This window comes from Heterodontus francisci, chromosome 8 (assembly GCF_036365525.1).
Source record: "Heterodontus francisci isolate sHetFra1 chromosome 8, sHetFra1.hap1, whole genome shotgun sequence".
NCBI classification, from domain to species: Eukaryota; Metazoa; Chordata; class Chondrichthyes; order Heterodontiformes; family Heterodontidae; genus Heterodontus; species Heterodontus francisci.
In genome coordinates, this window is record NC_090378.1 from 95,644,067 (window position 1) to 95,665,261 (window position 21,195).

General features: G+C 40.2%; 1 protein-coding gene across 6 annotated transcripts in view; it reads left to right on the top strand.

The window, feature by feature from the left end:
- Positions 1-21,195, top strand: part of prrc2c (proline-rich coiled-coil 2C) — a 110,455-nt gene that overhangs the window by 59,071 nt on the left and 30,189 nt on the right. For 3 of the 6 annotated variants that reach the window (XM_068037784.1, XM_068037779.1, XM_068037780.1), the window contains exons 17-24: positions 158-363; positions 1,069-1,223; positions 3,549-3,966; positions 5,111-5,196; positions 8,499-8,735; positions 9,862-10,113; positions 15,093-15,185; positions 15,743-15,844. In XM_068037784.1, coding sequence (XP_067893885.1) covers positions 158-363; positions 1,069-1,223; positions 3,549-3,966; positions 5,111-5,196; positions 8,499-8,735; positions 9,862-10,113; positions 15,093-15,185; positions 15,743-15,844 — 1,549 coding nt within the window. The remainder of the gene's footprint in view (positions 1-157; positions 364-1,068; positions 1,224-3,548; positions 3,967-5,110; positions 5,197-8,498; positions 8,736-9,861; positions 10,114-15,092; positions 15,186-15,742; positions 15,845-21,195) is intronic. The other 3 variants (XM_068037781.1, XM_068037782.1, XM_068037783.1) reach the window with 3 other exon arrangements.

Below are 21,195 nucleotides of genomic sequence, written 5' to 3' on the forward strand. Positions count from 1 at the left end.
ATGAGTTGTTTGTGTACCCAGTGTATTTTCCATCATTTATTTTTCCATGCAGTTTTACCTTGTTGTGGTTGGGGGACACGGGGGTGGTAGGATGCACTGTCTTATCTTTAGGGGATGGTGGTCAGTTTCTTGTGTTTGTATGGTTTGTGTGATGTAGGCCTTTTGAAGAGAGAACCGCAATGATTGGTATTGATCCCACCAGCAGTAACATGGCTCACCATCCAGGGGAAAGTAACAATACAGGCACAGCTCCAAAATCTGCTAAAGATGTAACTGGCAAGAAAAGGGAAGAGTCAAAATCAGCTAAGAAACCAAAAGAGAAGCCTGATGCTCTATCGCAGTTTGACCTGAATAACTACGCCAGTGAGTACTATTAATTGCCAACATTGTGCTATGGATTATGTGTCAACAATCTGAAAGAAAACTCAATTCTGACTTAATTGCTTAATGAACTCCTAAATATAATATTTTTAAGTTTCAATTTTTCATTGTAATGGTCTTAATAAGTGAAGGGCACTTGTATCCTTCCATAGATAATGTGAGTTCCCTTTTATCTTCCTTTGAAGATGACTGCTATTAAATACTCCAAGTGGGAAGCAAAGTTAGAGATCAGTTGGTGTCATAGTTTGGGGAGGGGGGGGGGGGGGTGGCGGGTGGTGAGTTTACGATCGCTCAGATTGATGTATTTTTAGTATTGGCTGTACCACCATGGAAGAGCATCACTTAAAGGCCAGTAATTCCTTCATCGGGAAGAAACATCTGGGAGAGAGTCATCCCTGGGCAACTGTCTCTCAGTGGCTGATTTAGAATGAAGTGGAGGCCCAACAGCAGGTTACTCACCTTTTCCCTGCCTCTTGCTTCATTACTTCATAATATGGATTGGACTCCCTCTAGTTTTCGGTGCAAATAAATCTTCCTTCTGCTCCAGTGTAAAATGTTTTGTCTTGTTCTCCTGGTCGCATAGCAAATTCTTGCTTTCATTGTTTTATACTCACATTCTGGAGAGTGACATCTGTTACAAATGCAAATCAAGATGGTTAATGTTGCCAATTCAATTTGACATGGTAGGTGTAGTAATCATTGATGATCACCCAGAGGTGACAACGGTTGAAGACTCACAGTGCAGCACAACTGATGATGGATTTACTGAAGTTGTGTCGAAGAAACAACAGAAACGTCTACAAGATGAAGAACGCAGAAAAAAGGAGGAGCAAGTTGTACAGGTAAATTAGTATTCGGCTTTGATTTGAAGACTATTTGCTTAGTTGATTACATAGGAAGGAACATTCACACCATATAAGTGCCAGGCAGTGAACATTTGCAACAAGATAAACTCTGACCATTACTTCTTGACATTAAATGGCATTACCACTCTCAAATCTACCACCATCAACACCCTGGAGTTCATCATTGACCAGAAACTTAACTGGACCAGCTGCTTAAATATTATGGCTGCAGGAGCAGGTCACAGGCTCTGTGTTCTGTGGCAAGTGACTCACCTCCTGATTCCACAAAGCCTTTCCACCATTTACAATGCACAAGTCAGGAGTGTGATGGAATAGTCTCCACTTGTCGAGGTAAAAGCTGCTCCAATGACACTCAAGAAGATCAACACCATCTAGGACAAAGCAACCTGCTTGATTGGTACCCCATCCACCACCTAAAACATTCACTCCCACCAACACCAGGATTGTGGTGTGTACAGTCTACAAGATACAGCTCAGTAATTGACCACGGCTTCTTCAGCATCACCTCCCAAACCCATGACCTCCACTACCGAGAAAGACACGCCCCCAACTTGGAAATATATTGCCATTCCTTCATTGTTGCTTGGTCAAAATCCTGGAACTCCCAACCTAACAGCACTGTGGGTGTACCTACACCATACGAACTGCAGCAGTTCAAGAAAGCAGCTCCTGCCACCTTCTCAAGGACAACTAGGGATGGGCAATAAATGCTGGCCTTGCTAGCGACGCCTACATCCCATGAATGAAAAAGCTATATAGGTTTATCTATATGCTGACAGTATGAAATTCACTGGAAATGCTAATTCCTAACCTTTTTCTGATGTGTGTAAATCTCCCATTCAAATTGCTTTGAAATTTTACGTGGCCAGTATTCTGTGTAGATTATAATTTTCATATCAAAGTGGTGTAATGAAAGTGGGCGGCACAGTGGTTAGCACTGCAGCCTCACAGCTCCAGTGACCCGGGTTCGGTCCTGGGTACTGCCTGTTCTGCCTGTGACCGCGTGGGTTTCCGCCGGGTGCTCCGGTTTCCTTCCATAGCCGAAGACTTGCAGGTTGATAGGTAAATTGGCCATTGTAAATTGCCCCTAGTGTAGGTAGGTGGTAGGAGAAGGTGGGGATGTGGTAGAGAATATGGGAGTTTAGTTTAGAGATACAGCACTGAAACAGGCCCTTCGGCCCACCGAGTCTGTGCCGACCATCAACCACCCATTTATACTAATCCTACACTAATCCCATATTCCTACCACATCCCCACCTGTCCCTATATTTCCCTACCACGTACCTATACTAGGGACAATTGCTAATGGCCAATTTACCTATCAACCTGCAAGTCTTTGGCATGTGAGAGGAAACCGGAGCACCCGGAGGAAACCCACGCAAACACGGAGAACTTGTAAACTCCACACAGGCAGTACCCAGAATTGAACCCGGATCACTGGAGCTGTGAGGCTGCGGTGCTAACCACTGTGCCGCCCATTAATGTAGGATTAGTATAAATGGGTAGTTGATGGTCGGCACAGCCTCGGTGGGCCGAAAGGCCTGTTTCAGTGCTGTTTCTCTCTATGACTCTATGATTACTCAGTTGCTGTTTAGTGATTTGACAAATGCAAGTGCTTTCTTAAATTTATCTCAGGCCATCTTGTGGAAGTGTGCCTCAGTTACTTCAAAAATCTTAACTTTTTGAACAAAGCAGTGCAATCCACGCATTGGTACAGTGGTTAGAATATTTACCATTTATTTAAAAAAAAGAATCTACATCAGATGCTGCTTTTAAGTCTTACCAACTTGATTTCCAAAGTAATACCCTGCTGTGATGCATTGGTATCAACAATGCTGTAGACTAGTTTGTTAGATTTTACAGATTCAGTAGTGATAATTTTTCTGAATCATAATGAAATATAAAATGGAAACTAGAACTGCTTAAAAACAAAAATTTTAGTGAAGAGATGCATTTTCAAACTGAACTTCGTATCAGTAAAATAAAATGCCATAGTTGTATGTATTAAAATTGCGTAGCTAGTTATTCATCATACAGTGTAGAAGCTTGTTGAGTGATCTAGTGTCTTGAATGTAAAATCAAAAATTGTGCATGCTCAAATATATCTCTGAAACATTGATTTGAATTGGCTCTGTCTCAATATATAAAATTTTGCTGAAGATTTATAATACTGTGCACTGATGTAATGGTTTTGTTAGCTACATGTTGATGTTTTAATAATTTGTACACCGTGCCATTGGAATGTTTACATGTATGCATATTGATGAATGTTATTTATAACTAATCTGTTTATTCTTACAGAACTGGAACAAAAAGAATGTGAATGAGAAGGGGAGAGGCCAGAATTCTAAACTGCCTCCACGATTTGCAAAAAAGCAGCAACAGGCAGCCCAACAAGTTCAGGTGCAGACTCCAACTTCAATCCAGTCACAGGTTCAGCCCCAGCAACAGGCTGGGCCTCTGGCTTCAGTCACAGTTCCAGCTCAAGATCCAGCACTAGTTCCAGTTCCAGCTCCAACAGCATCTCCAACTGAGATTTCAGTGCCAGTTCAAGAACAATCCAAGGTGCAGGGAGGAAGCTGTGCTTCAGGAAATAACACAGAGTGTTCAATTTCAGGCAAGACAATGGCCCCTGCACAGTTGAACAGCACGTTAGAAGCAGAGCTGTGGGACAACAAGATGAGTTCATCTGCTGTCCTTTCTGATATCGCCACAAAATGTTAGTATGAACTGTTTTTTTAAAAAATTCATTATTTTGTTTCTTCCCTGTTAGGTATATTTGCTTTTTTTATACATCTTTATGTATGTGCCACTTAGAATCACAGGAGGTCACTGCACCTGTATTGGCTTTCTCAAAAAGCTATTGCTATAATCTCATTCCCTTGCTCTTTCTCCATGCCCTTTTTTATTTTTAAAATATTTATCCATTTTACTTTTAAAGCATTGTTTCTGGTGGAGCATTCTATGTCCTGATAACACCCTTTGCAAGGAAATTTCCCCTAACCTTGCCCTTTGTTCTTTTGTTTGTCTTAAATTTATGCCCTCTAGTTACTAGCTCACTGACCAGTGAAAATAGTTTTCCCCAATTTACTTTATTAATTCTCAGTGGACAAGTTGCTGGGCATGGTAAAATGGCCTAGATTCCTTTCTCTACTGTGACTGGCTTCCTAAAATGAAAACCTGCCTACCAGGTAGTCATGGTAGGGTGTAGACTGACATGTCTCTGAGCCACAACTGGCTGGTGCTTCATCTGTGTCTGACATTTTTTTGGCGCTTGTATTTCCCAATTCATATTCTTGCTTTATAAATATATATATATATATATATGCAATGACAATTATCCAACTGGGTGACCTTGCTGTAAATAAATTAATCTACCAACTACTTGCAAGAACTTATTTTGTACCCAACCCGCATCACATCTCCCACCTACTTTTTTGAATAAAGATTACTTTCGTGAAATATGACAGAAGTTTCTGCCATGTTAATTATGGCTAATACTAGAAATTAGTTCCAAAATTAGAATTTCAGTTATTTTTGTAAATGTGATCAAAGTTGCTGGAATCCCAGTAGCTCTGGTAGTGCAGGTCTTCCTCCAATCACATGTTTGAGTTTGAGTCCCAAGGACTTTCACAGACTTGAGCTTGTCTGCTACAATTGGAGCAAATTCTAACAGTTGTTAGCTAGTCTGCGACACTGCGTATCATGCTCTGGGAAGAATAGGGCAACTCAAGGGCAAAACCAATTGTATGTCTGCTATGAATTTTCCAACTGAAGAAATGAAAATAGTTTTTCATTAGGAAAATGAGAAAAGGTATGGAGTATGACGAAAAATTATTGTAATTCTGCTTTTGTTTTTGTAGTGGGACCCATTAGTCCTCCACAGCCTCCATCTATCAGTGCATGGAATAAGCCCTTGACTTCTTTTGGATCTTCCCCAACACCTGAGGTAAGTATAAGTATTTGCAGAGTAATGTGTTGGATTTTTTTTTTAAATGCATATCTTGGTGCGTTTATATTAAATCAGTCTCAGACCAGTTGAACCACATTATTTCTGAACAAGCAGCACCTCAGTTTTACCAAAAAGAAATACTGCAAATGCTGGAAATCTAAAAAACAAAATGCTGGGAATACTCGGGTCAAGCAGCATCTATGGAGAGAAAAGCAGTTAACATTTAAGGTCAATAGCTTTTCATCAGAACTGGAAAAACTTAAGAGATGTAACAGTTTTAAGCAAGTACAGGAGGAAGGGAAGATCAAAAAGGTCTGATGAGCAGGAGAGACAAAAAGGGGTGATGATTCAAGGCAAAAGGAGATGGCGATGTGACAAGTAAGGAAACTGAGATTGGTCTAGAAGAGGTAAATAGGAATAGCAGAATCATCACGAACAGCTGCCATCTGAAAAAATGGGAGCATAGGTTATTATGTGTTTGTGGAACTCTTCATTCGAAAGATGCTGTTCCCAAGCTTATGTTGAGCTTCATTGGAACAATGTGGAAGGCAAAGGATGTAGAGGTGGGAGTGGAGGGGAGAATTAAATTGACAGGTGACTGGAAGCTTTTGGACTGAATGGAGGTATTCCACAAAGTGGTCGACCAATCCACATTTGGTCTCCACAATACGGAGGAAACCATATTGTGAGCAGTGAATACAGTATGTAAATTGAAAGAAGTACAAGTAAATTGCTGTTTATATGGAAGGAGCATTTGGGGCCCTGGACGGTGAGAAGGGAGGAGGTAAAAGGACAGGTTTTGCAGGTGTTTGTGGTGATTTTGCTATTCCTATTTACATCTCTTGTAGACCCAGCTTTTGTTTTCTTACTTGTTACCATCTCCTTTTGCTTTGCACCATCATCCCTTTTGTCATTTAATTTTTCCTGCCTTTCACAGACCTTCACTTTTGTTCTTCATCCCCCTCCCCCCTTTCCCTGCCTCTGTACTTGCTTAAAACCTGTTAATCTCTAACTTTTTCCAGTTCTGACTGAAGATCATCGACCTGAAGCATGAACCCTGTTTCTCTCTCCATAGATGCTGCCTATCCTACTGAGTATTTCCAGCATTTTCTGTTCTTATTTCTCATTTTTACTGCTTGACTCAAACTGCAGTTCATCTGGCAAGAAGCATGCATTGTCTTGCATGGTTGTGCTCTCTTTTTCTTTTTCTCTCTCTCTCTGTCTCTCTGCACTTAAATATTTACATTTTAACAGGGACAGATGGGGTATCTGTATTAACATTTGAATCAACTCAGGATATCGAAACACTTAACGAGCATTTAATACTATATTGAATTTATACCCTCTGTGCTATGCTGAACACAAACAATGCAAAGCTGCTTGCCCAGGGAACATGCCCCACTTGTCAACAAAGTCTAATTGAGATCCTTTGAAGTTTCAGTATAAGCACCTCCATTAATTTAGATTTGCTGGATTTTATTCTCCTGTAAAAACAGGGTGGTGATTTCAAAGTATTAATGTGAAGTAAAGATGAAGTTTGTGTCAATTCTCCCCATGGTTGAGATGAGTTCTTCAAAAACACCTGAATTCTTTGCCATATGTTGATTCCTTGAATCTGCTCAATGTGCTGATCAGCAATGGAGCTATCTTTTGTGGAAAAATAGTTTTTTTTTAAAAAAGGATTTGGGTAATGAAGTTACTTTAAGTGTGTTTTAAAAGCATAGTGTATTCCTGCATGTTAAATAATAGGGTAGTTAACAGGTAATTAAGGTGGTAGCTTTAATGCTTTCTCATAGACTGTAAATTAGCTTTTCAGTAACTTACTCTAATTGATAACAAATTTTACCAATTTTATTGGAAGATTTTTGGTTTCTTTCTGACCTAACAGGCAGGAATTAAACAGAATGTCAGACATCTAATAAATAGTAAAGCTTTTGCAACAGTCAAGGTTCTGGGCCATAAAGGCCCAGAAAAGGTAGGCTAAATAAGTCAGAATACAGAAGATTTGGTCTGTTTTAGTCAAGCACATTGGCCCACTGCAGTATCATAACATGTTCATTATTTTTGTTATGTGAGTTGTAATGATTGAACTAAATGAAGCTGATTTGTAACTTATTGTTCTGCATATTTGGCTTAATGATTTGAACCAAACGTCATCTTTATATAGTGTCTGCTTGATCCACTATTGGAAAGGTTGGAGAGAAGCACGCATAAAAGTCACATATCTCGTTCAGGTTACAAGGGGATCTTGTTATACCACCAGGTCATGGTATCATATGGTCAGTGGAGGCAAGCTGCTTGACTCAAGAGTGTGTTGCAAACAAGCCTGGCTTTCCACCCCATTTATACATACACTTTTTTCAGAAGGGGCCTCAGATAGCAATCAGAAGTGGGATCTCCAACTGGTTCTCTTATCCCATTTTCCCTGGCTACAAACTGAGGAGAATTAGAGCACTCTGGTACCACCCTGGTTGAAATCAGCAGGCTCAGCACAGACAAAGGGTAAATGCTGGTACCTTGGTGGTTTGCAGTGCTCAGTACCATACACTTAAGGCACACTTATCACTATACTAAGACATCGGGAGACTATTTTACGGCATATTATGCAACTGTACTCTGTTCTTCACCAACCTTGAAATGCTTTGTGCTAAAGCGAGAAAACATTCTATTCTCCAGCACTGAAATCATAAACTTTTAAAAAGGACAACAAAATGTTTCTGAATTACACCATTTCTTAGTAATTCATATACCATTCTAATTCTGGTATGGGGCATTTCACTTTGATACACAAGGGTGATATTGTACCTGCTAAAAATCACTATCCTTTCTTGATTGTGTTAGAACGTTAGCAAATATCCTAGAAACATTACCAAAACTTACTTTCTGCAGTTGCAAAGAGTTGTGTTTCAAAATATTAGTGCATGTTTCTTCGAATGTTGCTTTTGTCTGCGCTCAGCCAAACGTTACAAGTTAGCAAAGCCAAGGATTTTCTTAATTTATTTTGACTCTAAAATAATTTCTTCTCCCTGGTTGGACTTGGTGAGCTTCATGTTAGAGGACATAAACCAGTCACCTGCCTTGTTCTGGTCTTTAACTGGAACAAGGAACTGAATACTTGCTCTTTAAGGACTTGCGCCATATATCTAAAATAAGATAATTGAAATGGCTGCAGGTTATAAAGTGTCATATGATTCATTAATATTCATCACTATGATTTGGAATCTTTATTGAGAACTGCTGCTTAATGCAGTTGTTTAATATAATTGCATAAACAATATTTTCCATTTTCTTTCTTGCAGGGAACAGCTTCTAGTCAGGAGGGTGGAATTGAGCTTGGAGTTGAGTCTGGTCACTTGGCTGCACCAAAAAGTAGCACCACCACCAGCAGCACCACAACAGCCACAACCACCACCACTACTGCTACAGCTGCAACAGAGTGTGAAGTGACACTAGCAGAAAAAGGTGCTGAGAAGTTACCAGAGCCAAAAGAGCAGAGACAGAAGCAGCCTCGTGCAGGTCCAATCAAAGCACAAAAGGTAAACCACTTTCTGGGAAAATAAAGGTGTTAATACACATGCTGCTATTGGTGCGTCAATTTACCCACAATTTATGGTGAGGAAGAGATGCCCCATGAGTTGCGAATCGCTACAAATGCCTGAACGATTTGTGTCACTCCGCCATTTAGCCTCATGAAAACAGAAGCTGAACATCAACCTCCCTGTGAGTTTTAAGAAATTGTTGCATTTGCATATTAATTACCCATTTACCTCACTGCAGAAAGTCGGGGCTGCTACTTAACAGCATAAATACCTTCTTAATGCAAAGATTTATATTCCTGCAATGCCACACAGCCTCTCTGACCCAGTAAGGGAACAGTTGAAACTGTGGAGTCTCATTCCTGCAGGTAATAAATTGTTCTTGGATATTTTTAAATCAATTTTTCTAAATTACTTTTGTGTCTCTTTTTCTCTCAATCCAGACTTTCCCCTCTTTTTCTTAACTAATTTGACTCTTATTCACCTTCTCCATTCTCCATATTTCTCTTTCTTTCGCGATCCTTAACTCTCATTGGCTAAGGAGATAGATTGTTGGTTCCACCATTCACCAAGGTCCGAGATGCCCCATTATCAGCGTGCACATCCAACAATTTGCAGGGCAAATTTTTTTGAGTTGAAGGGTGAGCAAAAAATGTTTAACTGCCGCGGCCTGCTGCGAGGTGACCCACTCCAGCAATTTCTGGGCTAATAAGTATATTTTGTACAGTCGGTAGTTTGGTTTGTGGCCACAATATGGTACTATGCGGTAGAAAATTAATTTACAGGTTCCCCCCACCACACCAAAACCACCAAACTGCGAACTCAGTGGAATCATGTTACCCAGTAGGTGGCTAATGGCCAACAAGACTGCATATCCAGATTTAAATATAACCACCTGATTATGTGGAGGCCATTTAGGATTTTTAATATTTACTTGTCAGAAACTTGACTGTAAATCCTTAGTGCAGGTCAGTGAACTTGCTGGAACTTAATGAAAAAATGAACTAGTGTTTACAGTGTGTCATTTACTAAGCAGTTTGAAACTTATGAATTAGTGACCTTTAACAGGCCAGTCATATTTGCAGCTGTTTAAATCACCATTTCTGATTCTGTATCTTATTCCAAGCTTCCAGACTTGAGCCCAGTGGAGAACAAAGAACATAAACCTGGTCCCATTGGTAAGGAGCGATCAATGAAAAACAGGAAGGCCAAAGACGTACAGCAGACTGAAACAGAAGGAAAAGACGAGCCTCCAGCTGCTATTGTCAGCAGCCCAGAACCTGTAGTAACACAGGAGCCTAAGGTGGTAACTGAACTGAGTACTGAGGTGAAGACTGTGATCTCTGTGCCAACATCAGAATTTGAAGAAAATTCAAAGGTAATAAAAATTGCTGGTGATGATTTGATCATTTGTAATGTGCATTACTTTGATTTACTCAAATCACAACTGGTATCCATATGTGCCAAAATACTACTACTATTCTGCAGCAATACTTACAGTAAGAAAGGTACTGCAATAATCATGGGTGATTTTAATATGCATATAGACTGGATTAATCAAACTGGCAAGAGTAGCGTTGAGAGAGCATTCATTGAAGGTATTAGATATTGTTTTTTGGAGCAATATGTTGTGGAACCAACCAAGGAGCAGGCTATTCTAAATTTGGTATTGTGCAATGAGGTGGGATTAATTAATCTCAGTTAAGGATCCTCTGGGGAAGAGTGATCATAGCATGCTAGAATTTCAAATTCAATTTGAAGGCGAGAAGCTGGAGTCCCACACGAGTGTTCTGGAGTTAAACAAAGGTAATTACATAGACATGAGGACAGATTTGGCCCTAGTGGACTGGGCAGGAAGATTAAAAGGTAGGACAGTTGATGAACAGTGGCAGATATTCAAGGTGACACTCGATTCCTCCCAACTAAAATATATTCCAGAGAGGAAGAAAGATTCTAAGAGGGGGAAGAAACATCCATGGCTAAGCAAGGGAGTTAAGGATAACATAAAGACAAAAACTAAGGCATACCATATTGCAAAGGTCAGTGGCAGGCTGGAAGATTGGGAAACTTTTAAAGATCAACAAAGGGTTACTAAAAAAGTAATAAAAAGAGCAACGGTAAATTATAAAAGAAAATTAGCGCAAAATATAAAAACGGAAAGCAAAAGGTTCTATATGTATATAAAAGGTAAGAGAGTAGCTAAAGTGAATGTTGGTTCTTTGGAGGATGAGACTGGGGCGTTATTAGAGGGGAACATAGAAATGGCGGAGACACTAAATCAGTATTTTGCCTCAGTTTTCATGGTGGAGGACACTAGTACCATCCCAATAGTAACAGGTAATGCAGAGGTTATAGAAAGAGAGGAACTTAGAAAAATCATCATCACTAGGGAAAATGTACTGAGCAAACTATTGGGATTGAAGGCAGACAAGACCCCAGGGCCTGATGGCCTACATCCTAGGGTTTTAAAGGAAGTGGCAGCGGAGATAGTGGATCCATTGGTTATAATATTCCAAAATTCCCTGGATGTGGAAAGGTTCCAGTGGATTGGAAAAAAGCTAACACAAGGCCCTTATTAAAAAGGGAGGGAGGCAGGAAGTAGGAAACTACAGACCAGTTAATTTAACATCTGTCGTTGGGAAATTGTTAGAATCCGTTATTAAGGAAGTAATAACAGGACATTTAGAAAGTCAAAACGCAATCCATCAGAGTCAGCATGGTTTTATGAAGGGTAAATCGTGTTTGACTAATTTGCTAGAGTTCTTCGAAGTTGTAACAAGCAAAGTGGATAATGGGGATCCTGCAGATGGGCAAAGAACAGTACAGCACAGGAACAGGCCATTCGGCCCTCCAAACCTGCGCTGATCTTGATGCCTGCCTAAACTAACACCTTCTGCACTTCCGGGGCCCATATCCCTCTATTCCCTTCCTATTCATGTATTTGTCAAGATGTCTCTTAAACGTCGCTATCATATCTGCTTCCACCACCTCCCCTGGCAGCAAGTTCCAGGCACTCACCACCCTCTGTGTAAAAAAAACTTGCCTCGCACATCCCCTCTAAACTTTGCCCCTCTCACCTTAAACCTATGTCCCCTCGTAACTGACTCTTCCACCCTGGGAAAAAGCTTCTGACTATCCACTCTGTCCATGCCGCTCATAACTTTGTAAACCTCTATCATGTCGCCCCCTCCACCTCCGTCGTTCCAGTGAAAACAATCCGTGTTTTTCCAACCTCTCCTCATAGCTAATGCCCTCCAGACCAGGCAACATCCTGGTAAACCTCTTCTGTACCCTCTCCAAAGCCTCCACGTCCTTCTGGTAGTGTGGCGACCAGAATTGCACGCAATATTCTAAGTGTGGCCTAACTAAGGTTCTGTACAGCTGCAACATGACTTGCCAATTTTTATACTCTGTGCCCCGACTGATAAAGGCAAGCATGCCGTATGCCTTCTTGACTACCTTATCCACCTGTGTTGCCACTTTGTGACCTGTGGACCTGTACGCCCAGATCTCTCTGCCTGTCAGTACTCTTAAGGGTTCTGCCATTTACTGTGTACCTCCCACCTGCATTAGACCTTCCAAAATGCATTACCTCACATTTGTCCGGATTAAACTCCATCTGCCAATTCTCCGCCCAAGTCTCCAACCGATCTATATCCTGCTGTATCCTCTGACAATCCTCATCATTATCCGCAACTCCACCAACCTTTGTGTCGTCTGCAAACTTACTAATCAGACCAGCTACATTTTCCTCCAAATCATTTATATATACTACAAACAGCAAAGATCCCAGCACTGATCCCTGCGGAACACCACTAGTCACATCCCTCCATTCAGAAAAACACCCATCCACTGATACCGTCTGTCTTCTATGACCGAGCCAGTTCTGTATCCATCTTGCCAGCTCACCTCTGATCCCGTGTGACTTCACCTTTTGTACCAGTCTGCCATGCGGGACCTTGTCAAAGGCTTTGCTAAAGTCCATATAGATAACATCCACTGCCCTTCCTTCATCAATCATCTTCGTCACTTCCTCAAAAAACTCAATCAAATTAGTAAGACACGACCTCCCCTTCACAAAACCATGCTGCCCCTCGCTAATAAGTTTGTTTGTTTCCAGATGGGAGTGAATCCTGTCCCAAATAATCCTCTCTAATAGTGTCCCTACCACTGACGTAGTATAGTAGTATATCTGGACTTCCAGAATGCATTTGATAAGGTGCCGCACAAAAGGCTAATACACAAGGTAAGATCACATGGGATTAGGGGCAATTTATTACCTTGGACAGAGGATTGGCTAACCAACAGAAAACAGAGTCGGGATAAATGGGTCTTTTTCTGGTTGGCAAGATGTAACTAGTGGGGTGCCACAGGGTTTGGTCCTTGGGCCCCAACTATTTACAATCTGTATAAATGACTTGGATGCAGGGATAGAAAGTACTATAGCCAAATTTGCAGATGACACTGAAATAGGTGGGATAGTAAGTTGCAATAAAGAAATAAGAAATTTACAAATGGATATGGATAGGTTAGGTGAATGGGCCAAAATTTGGCAGTTGGAGTTTAACGTGGATAAGTGTGAGGTTATCCACTTTGGTGGGAAGAATAGGAAGGCAAATAGTTATCTAAATGGAGAGAAACTTCAGAACACTTTGGTGCAGAGGGATCTGGGTGTCCTCGTGCATGAATGGCAGAAAGCCAGTATGCAGGTACAGCAGGTAATAAGGAAGGCAAATGGAATTTTGGCATTTATTGCTCAAGGAATAGAGTATAAAAGTAGTGAAGTGTTGCTGTAACTGTACAAGGCATTAGTGAGACCGCACCTGGAGTGTTGCGTACCGTTTTGGTCCCCTTGAGCGATGTAGTTGCATTGGTGGCAGTTAAGAGGAGGTTCACTAGATTGATTCCAGGGATGAAGGGTTTGTCTTATGAGGAGAGATTGAGCAGTTTAGGCCTTTACTGTCCGGAGTTTAGAAGAATGAGAGGAGATCTATTTGAGGTATATAAGATGATTAAGGGAATTGACAAAGTAGACGTAGAGAGGATGTTTCCTCTTGTGGGGCAATCTAGTTTTAGGATAAGGGATAGCAGATTTAAAACAGAGATGAGGAGAAATGACTTCTCTCAAAGGGTTGAGTCTGTGGAATTCACTACCCCAGAGTGCAGTGGATGCTGGGACTTTGAGTATATTTAAGGAGGAGATAGACAGATTTTTAATTAGTAAAGGGTTGAAGCGTTATAGAAAACGGGCAGGAAAGTGGAGTTGAGGCCAAGATGTTATCAGCCATGATCGTATTAAATGGCGGAGCAGGTTTGAGGGGCTGAATTGCCTACTCCTGCTCCTAGTTCATATGACCTTATGACCTTTATTAATGAACCTGACGTTATAGGCTGAAGGCAGGCTGTCAGTTATTTAACATTTCTAAACCAGTTTTCTCCTATTCATTTCTGAAGATATTTATCTACTAATTATGTGGAATCATGAGCTTTTCTAGACATACAGAAATGCATGCACATGGTATGTGTCAGGTTAATGGTTGCCCTTCTCACTAACATGCTAATTTGTTAAACTAATTAATTTAGATGAGCAATTAACATCACTTTCTTTATATTTTCAGTGTGCATGTCATTTGTCCAAATTCTCCAATACAGTCCAGTAATGTCAAGATGAAATGTTATAATTAATTTGAGGCATACCCATCTATGCAGAATTGAGGAAAATCATTATACATTTAAATTAACTGTGCTGTGAAAACTCAGTATTAATAAAGTGCAACTGCTCACAATGGTTTTGTCTTTTTTAAATGTTACATAAATAGAGATTGAAGCCTGTAATTAGTGCCACGTAATGCACTGCATGAAAACTTGCCCAAAACTTGTAGTTTACAATATTTACTGTAGTTTTAAATTATTGGTTAAATTGATTACTGAGTGCTATTAATTTATTTTCATTTTCTCAATGACTTCCTTATACTCATAAATGTAAAATTTGGAATGATCTCATTCTGGGGTATATTTCCACATGCACCATTAGACTTTCGGTTCAGTTTTACATTTGAGAGTTTAAGATAGCAAGTGTTTGTTGAATGGACCCTATATCTGTCCTCGGCTGCAATTCATATGTGCTCACTTGTTGCCAGGTCACTAGGTGACAATTGGCATAAAACGTCTGTTACCCACTTTACCCAGGGATTCTGATTGTAGCATACCCACTGCCATCCCAATTTGAGAATGTCTAGCTTTTAATAGTACAAAGGCAATTGGTGTGTTTTGTGAATTCACTTGTGATATTGAATGTACAGCATGTTCACTTGAATTTTTTTGAAGTTCTGAATATGTGCAAATTCTAAATTTTAGGAATCCATGACTGATTACACCGCGCCTTCCTCATCACTGTCAGATTCTGTGTCAACTGGCAGTAGCAAAATAGAGGATTCCCTGGTCAACAATGTACGTAAGCCAACATAGAGTACATTTTTATTTTCTTGTGCATTTTGATTTACATTTCCACTTCACAAACATTTATGATCTGATGAACATTGTGTCATTAATGGGCTTTAGGCTGAAACCGTCATTTGGGTAATCTCATCAGGTTAAGTATATGATGGCCGTATAACTTTTAATGTGGGAATGACAAATGTTTATACACTCTAGTAATGGCTGTTTGTATTTGCCATAGTTTTAAACTTGAAATATTGACTTATTTTGAAGTTTTGCTTATCTTGAACTAAAGCAGCCTAAATGCAATTTAAATCTTCCTGCTCCCTAAGCACTTTTCAGAAACTTAGTGTACATAAAGTTCTCCAGGATTTTGAGTTATTAGAAATTAATCCTGAAACCTGCTTTGTTTAGTGCCACCACTATCCTCTTGTGTAAATGGGGAAAAGGATAATGCTTGTAGTAATATGTTAAATGTAATTATTAGTTTGGGATTTTTCTAAACATTTTTGGATACTGTAGTTTTTCTAGTTCTAGTGAGAGTGTGATGTGTGTTGCCTGCATTTCAGGTGCCCCTGCCCCACACCCTTCCCATCCCCAGGAGGGAGACTCTACAACAGAGCTCCAGCCTGACACCAGTCTCTCCCGCCACTGTCGACTTCACCCTCAAGGTATGTACTTGATCCCTCTAGGGGTATTTTGATGTGCAGGGAGAGAGCTGGGTGTTATGCATTTTGTACATCGTTTTACCCTACATTTTACCTTCCATCAACTCTCTACCTAAATATCCCATGTCCATTAAACTTGTCATAATCTGTAATAGTGGTTATTCCTTAATATTTCTACTTAGCTGGTGTACACTTTATGGCTGAAGAACAAAAATATACACATGGCACCTGCAATTTATCCAAAGCAAAGATACTTTGTGTACCTTCATTGGAGTACTCCAAGCTGCTATTTCAATTTAAACTGCTCTTGCATGTGTTGTACAATCATCTATGAAGTCCTTTGTAAGTTTGCTTCTGTATTGTCAACAATTGCCTCATAAGGTGCACTACTTGTTGAGCACCTCTATTGGGCTGCAATATTTGTTCTGTCCTAGATGAATTATTTTTCTCAATTCCAGATAATATTAGTGGCTCGTTATCACTGCCCTAGCATTTGGGGAGAATTGATTCTCCTGATTCCAAGCTGGAAATTGACTTTGGGATCCTACAAAATTTCTATATGATCGATGGGAGCAAATTATGAAAAAAAGTGAAATGTAAAGAGGAAAAGAGTATAAACATAAAATTGACTTATTACTGTCCTTTTTCACTAATTGCAATAGGTGAAATTAATAAGAATAGAATATATTGAAAAAAATTATAGCAGATAAATAGAAAATAGATCAAGATGTGATCTGATTAATGTGCAACAGGTTTAGTAAGATAACATTATAATTGACATGCCCCAGCTTTGTAGAGGAGTATTCTCATTGCTGTTTATTGCTACACAGTGATTTGACATGTTGAAAAACAGCTTGTGCTTAAAGTAGAATCATGGAATCTTACAGCACGGATGAGGGCCCATTCAGCCTGTCAAACTGTGTGAGCTCTTTGAAAGAGCTGCTCAATTTCGTGTCACACCTCTGCTTCTTCCCCATAACCCTGCAGATTAGTTCTCTTCAAATACATGTCCATTTGCATTTTGAAAGCTCCAGTGGAATCTGATTACACCATGCTTTCAGGTTGACCATTCCAGATTTTAACACTCTGGGAGGGGAAAAAATTCTCACTTCCTCTCTAGCTCTTTTGCTAACAGTTCTAAATCTGTGACCTCCAGTTACCAACCCACTTACCAGAGGGAACAGTTTCTCCCTGCTGGTTCTATCAAAAGCTTTCATAATTTTGAATATTTCTTGGGTCATTAATCTTTAATCTCTTAAACTTCTCTGCTCTAAAGAGAATAATCCCAACTTCTTTAATCTTTCATCCCTACTACCATTCTGGTAAACATTCTCAGTACCCTCTCCAAGGCTGAACTGAGTGGTGAAGTCCCAAGTTTGAACCTCACACGGAAAATCTGGACAATCCTCAACTGCTTGAGGACAGGCCATGGAAGATGTGTCCACTTGCCCCACAAGTGGAACATGAGGACCAGCTCAAATTGTGACTGCGGCAACCTAAGTCAGACCATCGTTCACATATTGAACTCTTGCCCTGAGAGATTCTTTCCTGGTGGTATCACAACCATTCGCACTGCATCAGCTGAAGCTGTTGAATGGATTGTTAACCTCAACATCGAACTATAACTGCTTCCCCAGTCATACAATTAAAATAGACCTTCAAAGATTTGTGAACATGTACCGCCAGATCCTTCAAAATAGTACCATTTAGATTATACTGCCTTTCCATGTTCCTCCCAAAGTGCATCACTTCATACTTACCCACATCAAATCCCATCTGCCATGTGTCTGCCCATTTCACCAGTCTGCCCTCTTGAAGTCTGCTACTATCCTTCTAGCTATTTGCTATGTTCAAAATTGTACTTCCTATACCCAAGTACATGTCATTTATATATAGCAAGAAAAGCAATGGTGCTAATACTGATATAGTAGTTCTATAATATTCCAGGATTGTTGGTACAATGGAATTCTTCACATTTACATTTTTCACCGATTCCACACCAAGGTGACAGTTGGAGGAATGGAGAATTCGGGGCAGAGTTTAGGGCTGGAGGAGGGTACAGAGATAGGGAGGGATAAAGCCATTATCGGATTTAAGCTTAAGGCTGAGAATTTTAAATTTGGCTCCCAGTCCCCCAACACTTCAATGTAGGTCAGCGAGAACATAGGTGATGAGTGAGTAAGACTTGGTGTGGGATAAGATACAGGCAGTGGAGTTGTAGTTGACTTGAAGTTTGGGAGGGTTCAAATGGTAAGCAAGCCAGGAGAACATTGGAGCAGTTGACTGTGGAGCAGACAGACATGGATGAATGTTTCTGCAGTATTTGGGCTGAAGCAGGGTTGGAGGTGAGCGTCATTACAGAAGTGCAAATAGGCAATCTTTGTGATGGAGAGGATATGGCATCAGAAATTCAGCTTTGTATCAATTAGAATGGCATGATTGCAAACACTTTGGATTGGTGTATGGGTGCTGAGTTTGTGCAGGAGACTGGAGGTGATGCTTCAGTCATCTTGTTCCACTGCAGGAAATTGCAGCTCATCTGAGACAATATGTCAGACAAGCAATCTGGCAACATAGAGGCAGTGAAGCAGTTGAGAGAAATGGTGCAGATATAGACCTGGGTGTCATCAGCAGACATGTGGAAGCTGACACAATGTTTGCAGGTGAGTAATAGGGAGGAAGCAAGGATAGATCTTTGGGGAACTCCAAAAGCAATATTATGCAGGTGGGAAGAGAAATCATTGCGGAACATGTTCTAGCTGTAGTTGGATAGCTTAGAGTAGAAGGGCAGTCCTACTGACCTGGACAATGGTGAGGCGTTCAATAAGCACAGTAGTTGATCATGTCAAAGGCTGTAGAGAGATTGAAGAGAATGAAAAGAAATAGTTCATTGGAAGAGTGTCAGAGGAAGTCATTTGGGACTTTAGTTATGTTGTTTGGGTGCTGAGGCAGAAACCTGATTGAAGAGATTTAGACAAAGTTCTGAGAAAGGCATGGATTTGGGATGTGAGGGGAAGTATTTTGAAGAGTAAAAGGAGACCAAAGATGGGAGCTATAGTTTGCAAGGGCAGAGGATCCATTTTAGAGGGGGGCGTGGTAATGACTGTTTTTGAAAGGGAGGGGAACAGTATTTGAGAGGAAGTCATCAACAATGCCAGCAAGCATTGAGCCAGGAAGGGAAGTTGGGTCGACAGTTTAGTAGGAATAGGGTTAGAGAGTCCGGAGATGAATCTTGTTGACAAGATAAGCCCAGATAGAAACTAGAAGGACCACTGTCGCAGTTACGCAGAAAAGTAGTGTTTTGTTATGAATCTGTTCTCAATCTAATTTATTCTGTAGCCTTGCATATCCACTAATTCGCACTACTTTTAAAAGGCCTGTTTTTCGAGGGCATTAGAACAAAGGGAAGAATTGCTGATCCTGATTCAATCCTGTGCTTTTCTCCTTGACTGAAAAGCCTTTCACTTATTTGTTCTTGAGGTACTGGTGACACTTTTATTGCCCATCCCTAGATGCCTTAGGGGACTGGATTGGAGTGGAGTCATGTGTAGGTCAGACAGGATAGAGATAACTGTCCTTTCCCTGAAAGTGATTAGTAAACAAATTGGATTTATACAACAATTTGGCAACTTTTATGATCACTTATAGTCACTTTCTTGGTGTCAGCCTACAAATAACCAAATTTACTGAGTTCATTTTCACAAATTGTCATGCTGGGATTTGAGCTCACAAGTTTTGGATTGCTGATCCAATTCCCTTAGCACTAGGTTATTATGCGCTCTCTTGATGCTGGGTGTTGCATACTGTACAAAATGGAAGAGCATGACAAATGGAGGTAAGACGGCGATAAGCGAGCCACATGATGGGCCAGAAGATAGGATAAAATTAATATGATGCATCATAAAACTTTAGCAATGGTTCATCTTTGTTGCAAGCCTCTAATTTGTGTGCCTGCACTCATTTGGTACTGTTGAGAAACCTGCAGTCTGAAGAATGAAACATAATCATTTATGTACATCCTTCCTCTTTGCTTGACCTCCACATATAAATGAATAAGCCATCACTCAAAAGGGAAGCATGACCTTTTATATTTTCATAGCTGCACTTAATCTTACCTAGCTGGTGCTGTAATTAATGCATTCTCAATGTGAACATTTCATTTCCTTTTGATATCCATCCTGTTATGTACCAGGAAAAAGTTTTGAAGCTTTACTCATTCACTGAGTCAGTTCAGCATTTTTCTTCAATAATGCAGTTAGCAATTTAGTATTTGCAGCTTTATACTTTTCTTTGTAATCCTTTGATCACATCCAAGCAAGTAAAAAGGCACTACATTTGGCTACAATTCCTCTGGTTTCTGGAAGGATATAGTCAACCAGAGTCGTCCTTACTATATAGTGACATACTGTAAGTACAAGCGGTTACTGGGTGTGGACACGATTGGGCTGCACTGTGATGTGCTCCACTGCCAGTTAGCCTGCTGGTGCTTGCTGTTTAATAACCATGTGCGTAAGGTACTAGCAGGGCAACTGTTAGCCACAGAACCATAAACTAGTGAGGAAGCTACTGCCTTTGTGAGGAGAAAAAATTAGAGAAAAAACCAGCCTACAAACTTTGTGAATCTTCACTTTTGTTTTCGGTTGTGTCGGCACTCAGCCCTTATGCTCTTTTTTGTAATAAATCCTTTAATCAGGTTGTGACACCGCTCAGTACCAGTAACTAGATTTAATGGCTGCAAAACCTGCCACCATGCCTTTCCAACAGTGAACAGTCGTTGTGTCATCATCTTGCATGACATAGCATTTTATTTTTGCTCAGCTAATTCTAGGCTTTCAGAGTGCTAACCAAGAATGACTGGAATGTTGGATAATCCTAAAAGAAGGCAAAATGTCATTGAACCTCTGTGCCTTGTTTGCAAATTTTGTCTCTATAGTCAAAGCAAAGTCTGAGCTACCGTAGGAATGTACCGACTAAGTTGTGCTTTGCATTGACTCAGGCCAAGTGGAGAAGTGGTTGGATCTCTTGTGTACAAAGCCACCTCCACTAATGCAAAATTAAGTAGCAGTGGTCCATGATCTGGGGGGATGGGGGTGATCTGTTCAATTTTTGTGGAGATTGAGTTACATTAAGAGAATGGGAAGATCTTATTGAACAGGTAGGTGATGACTTTTTTTAAAATATAATTTGACTTTCTAGGTCACATTTTAGAAAATACAGCAAATTCAGTTTTTTTGGGCATCTTGAGAGAAAATATTTGGATGTTTAAGCCTTTTACTTTTCAAAATGTTAAACTACAGTCATTTAACTTACAAGGTTGGAGCTTTTGAACATGTAATAACAGTACTATCTAATGG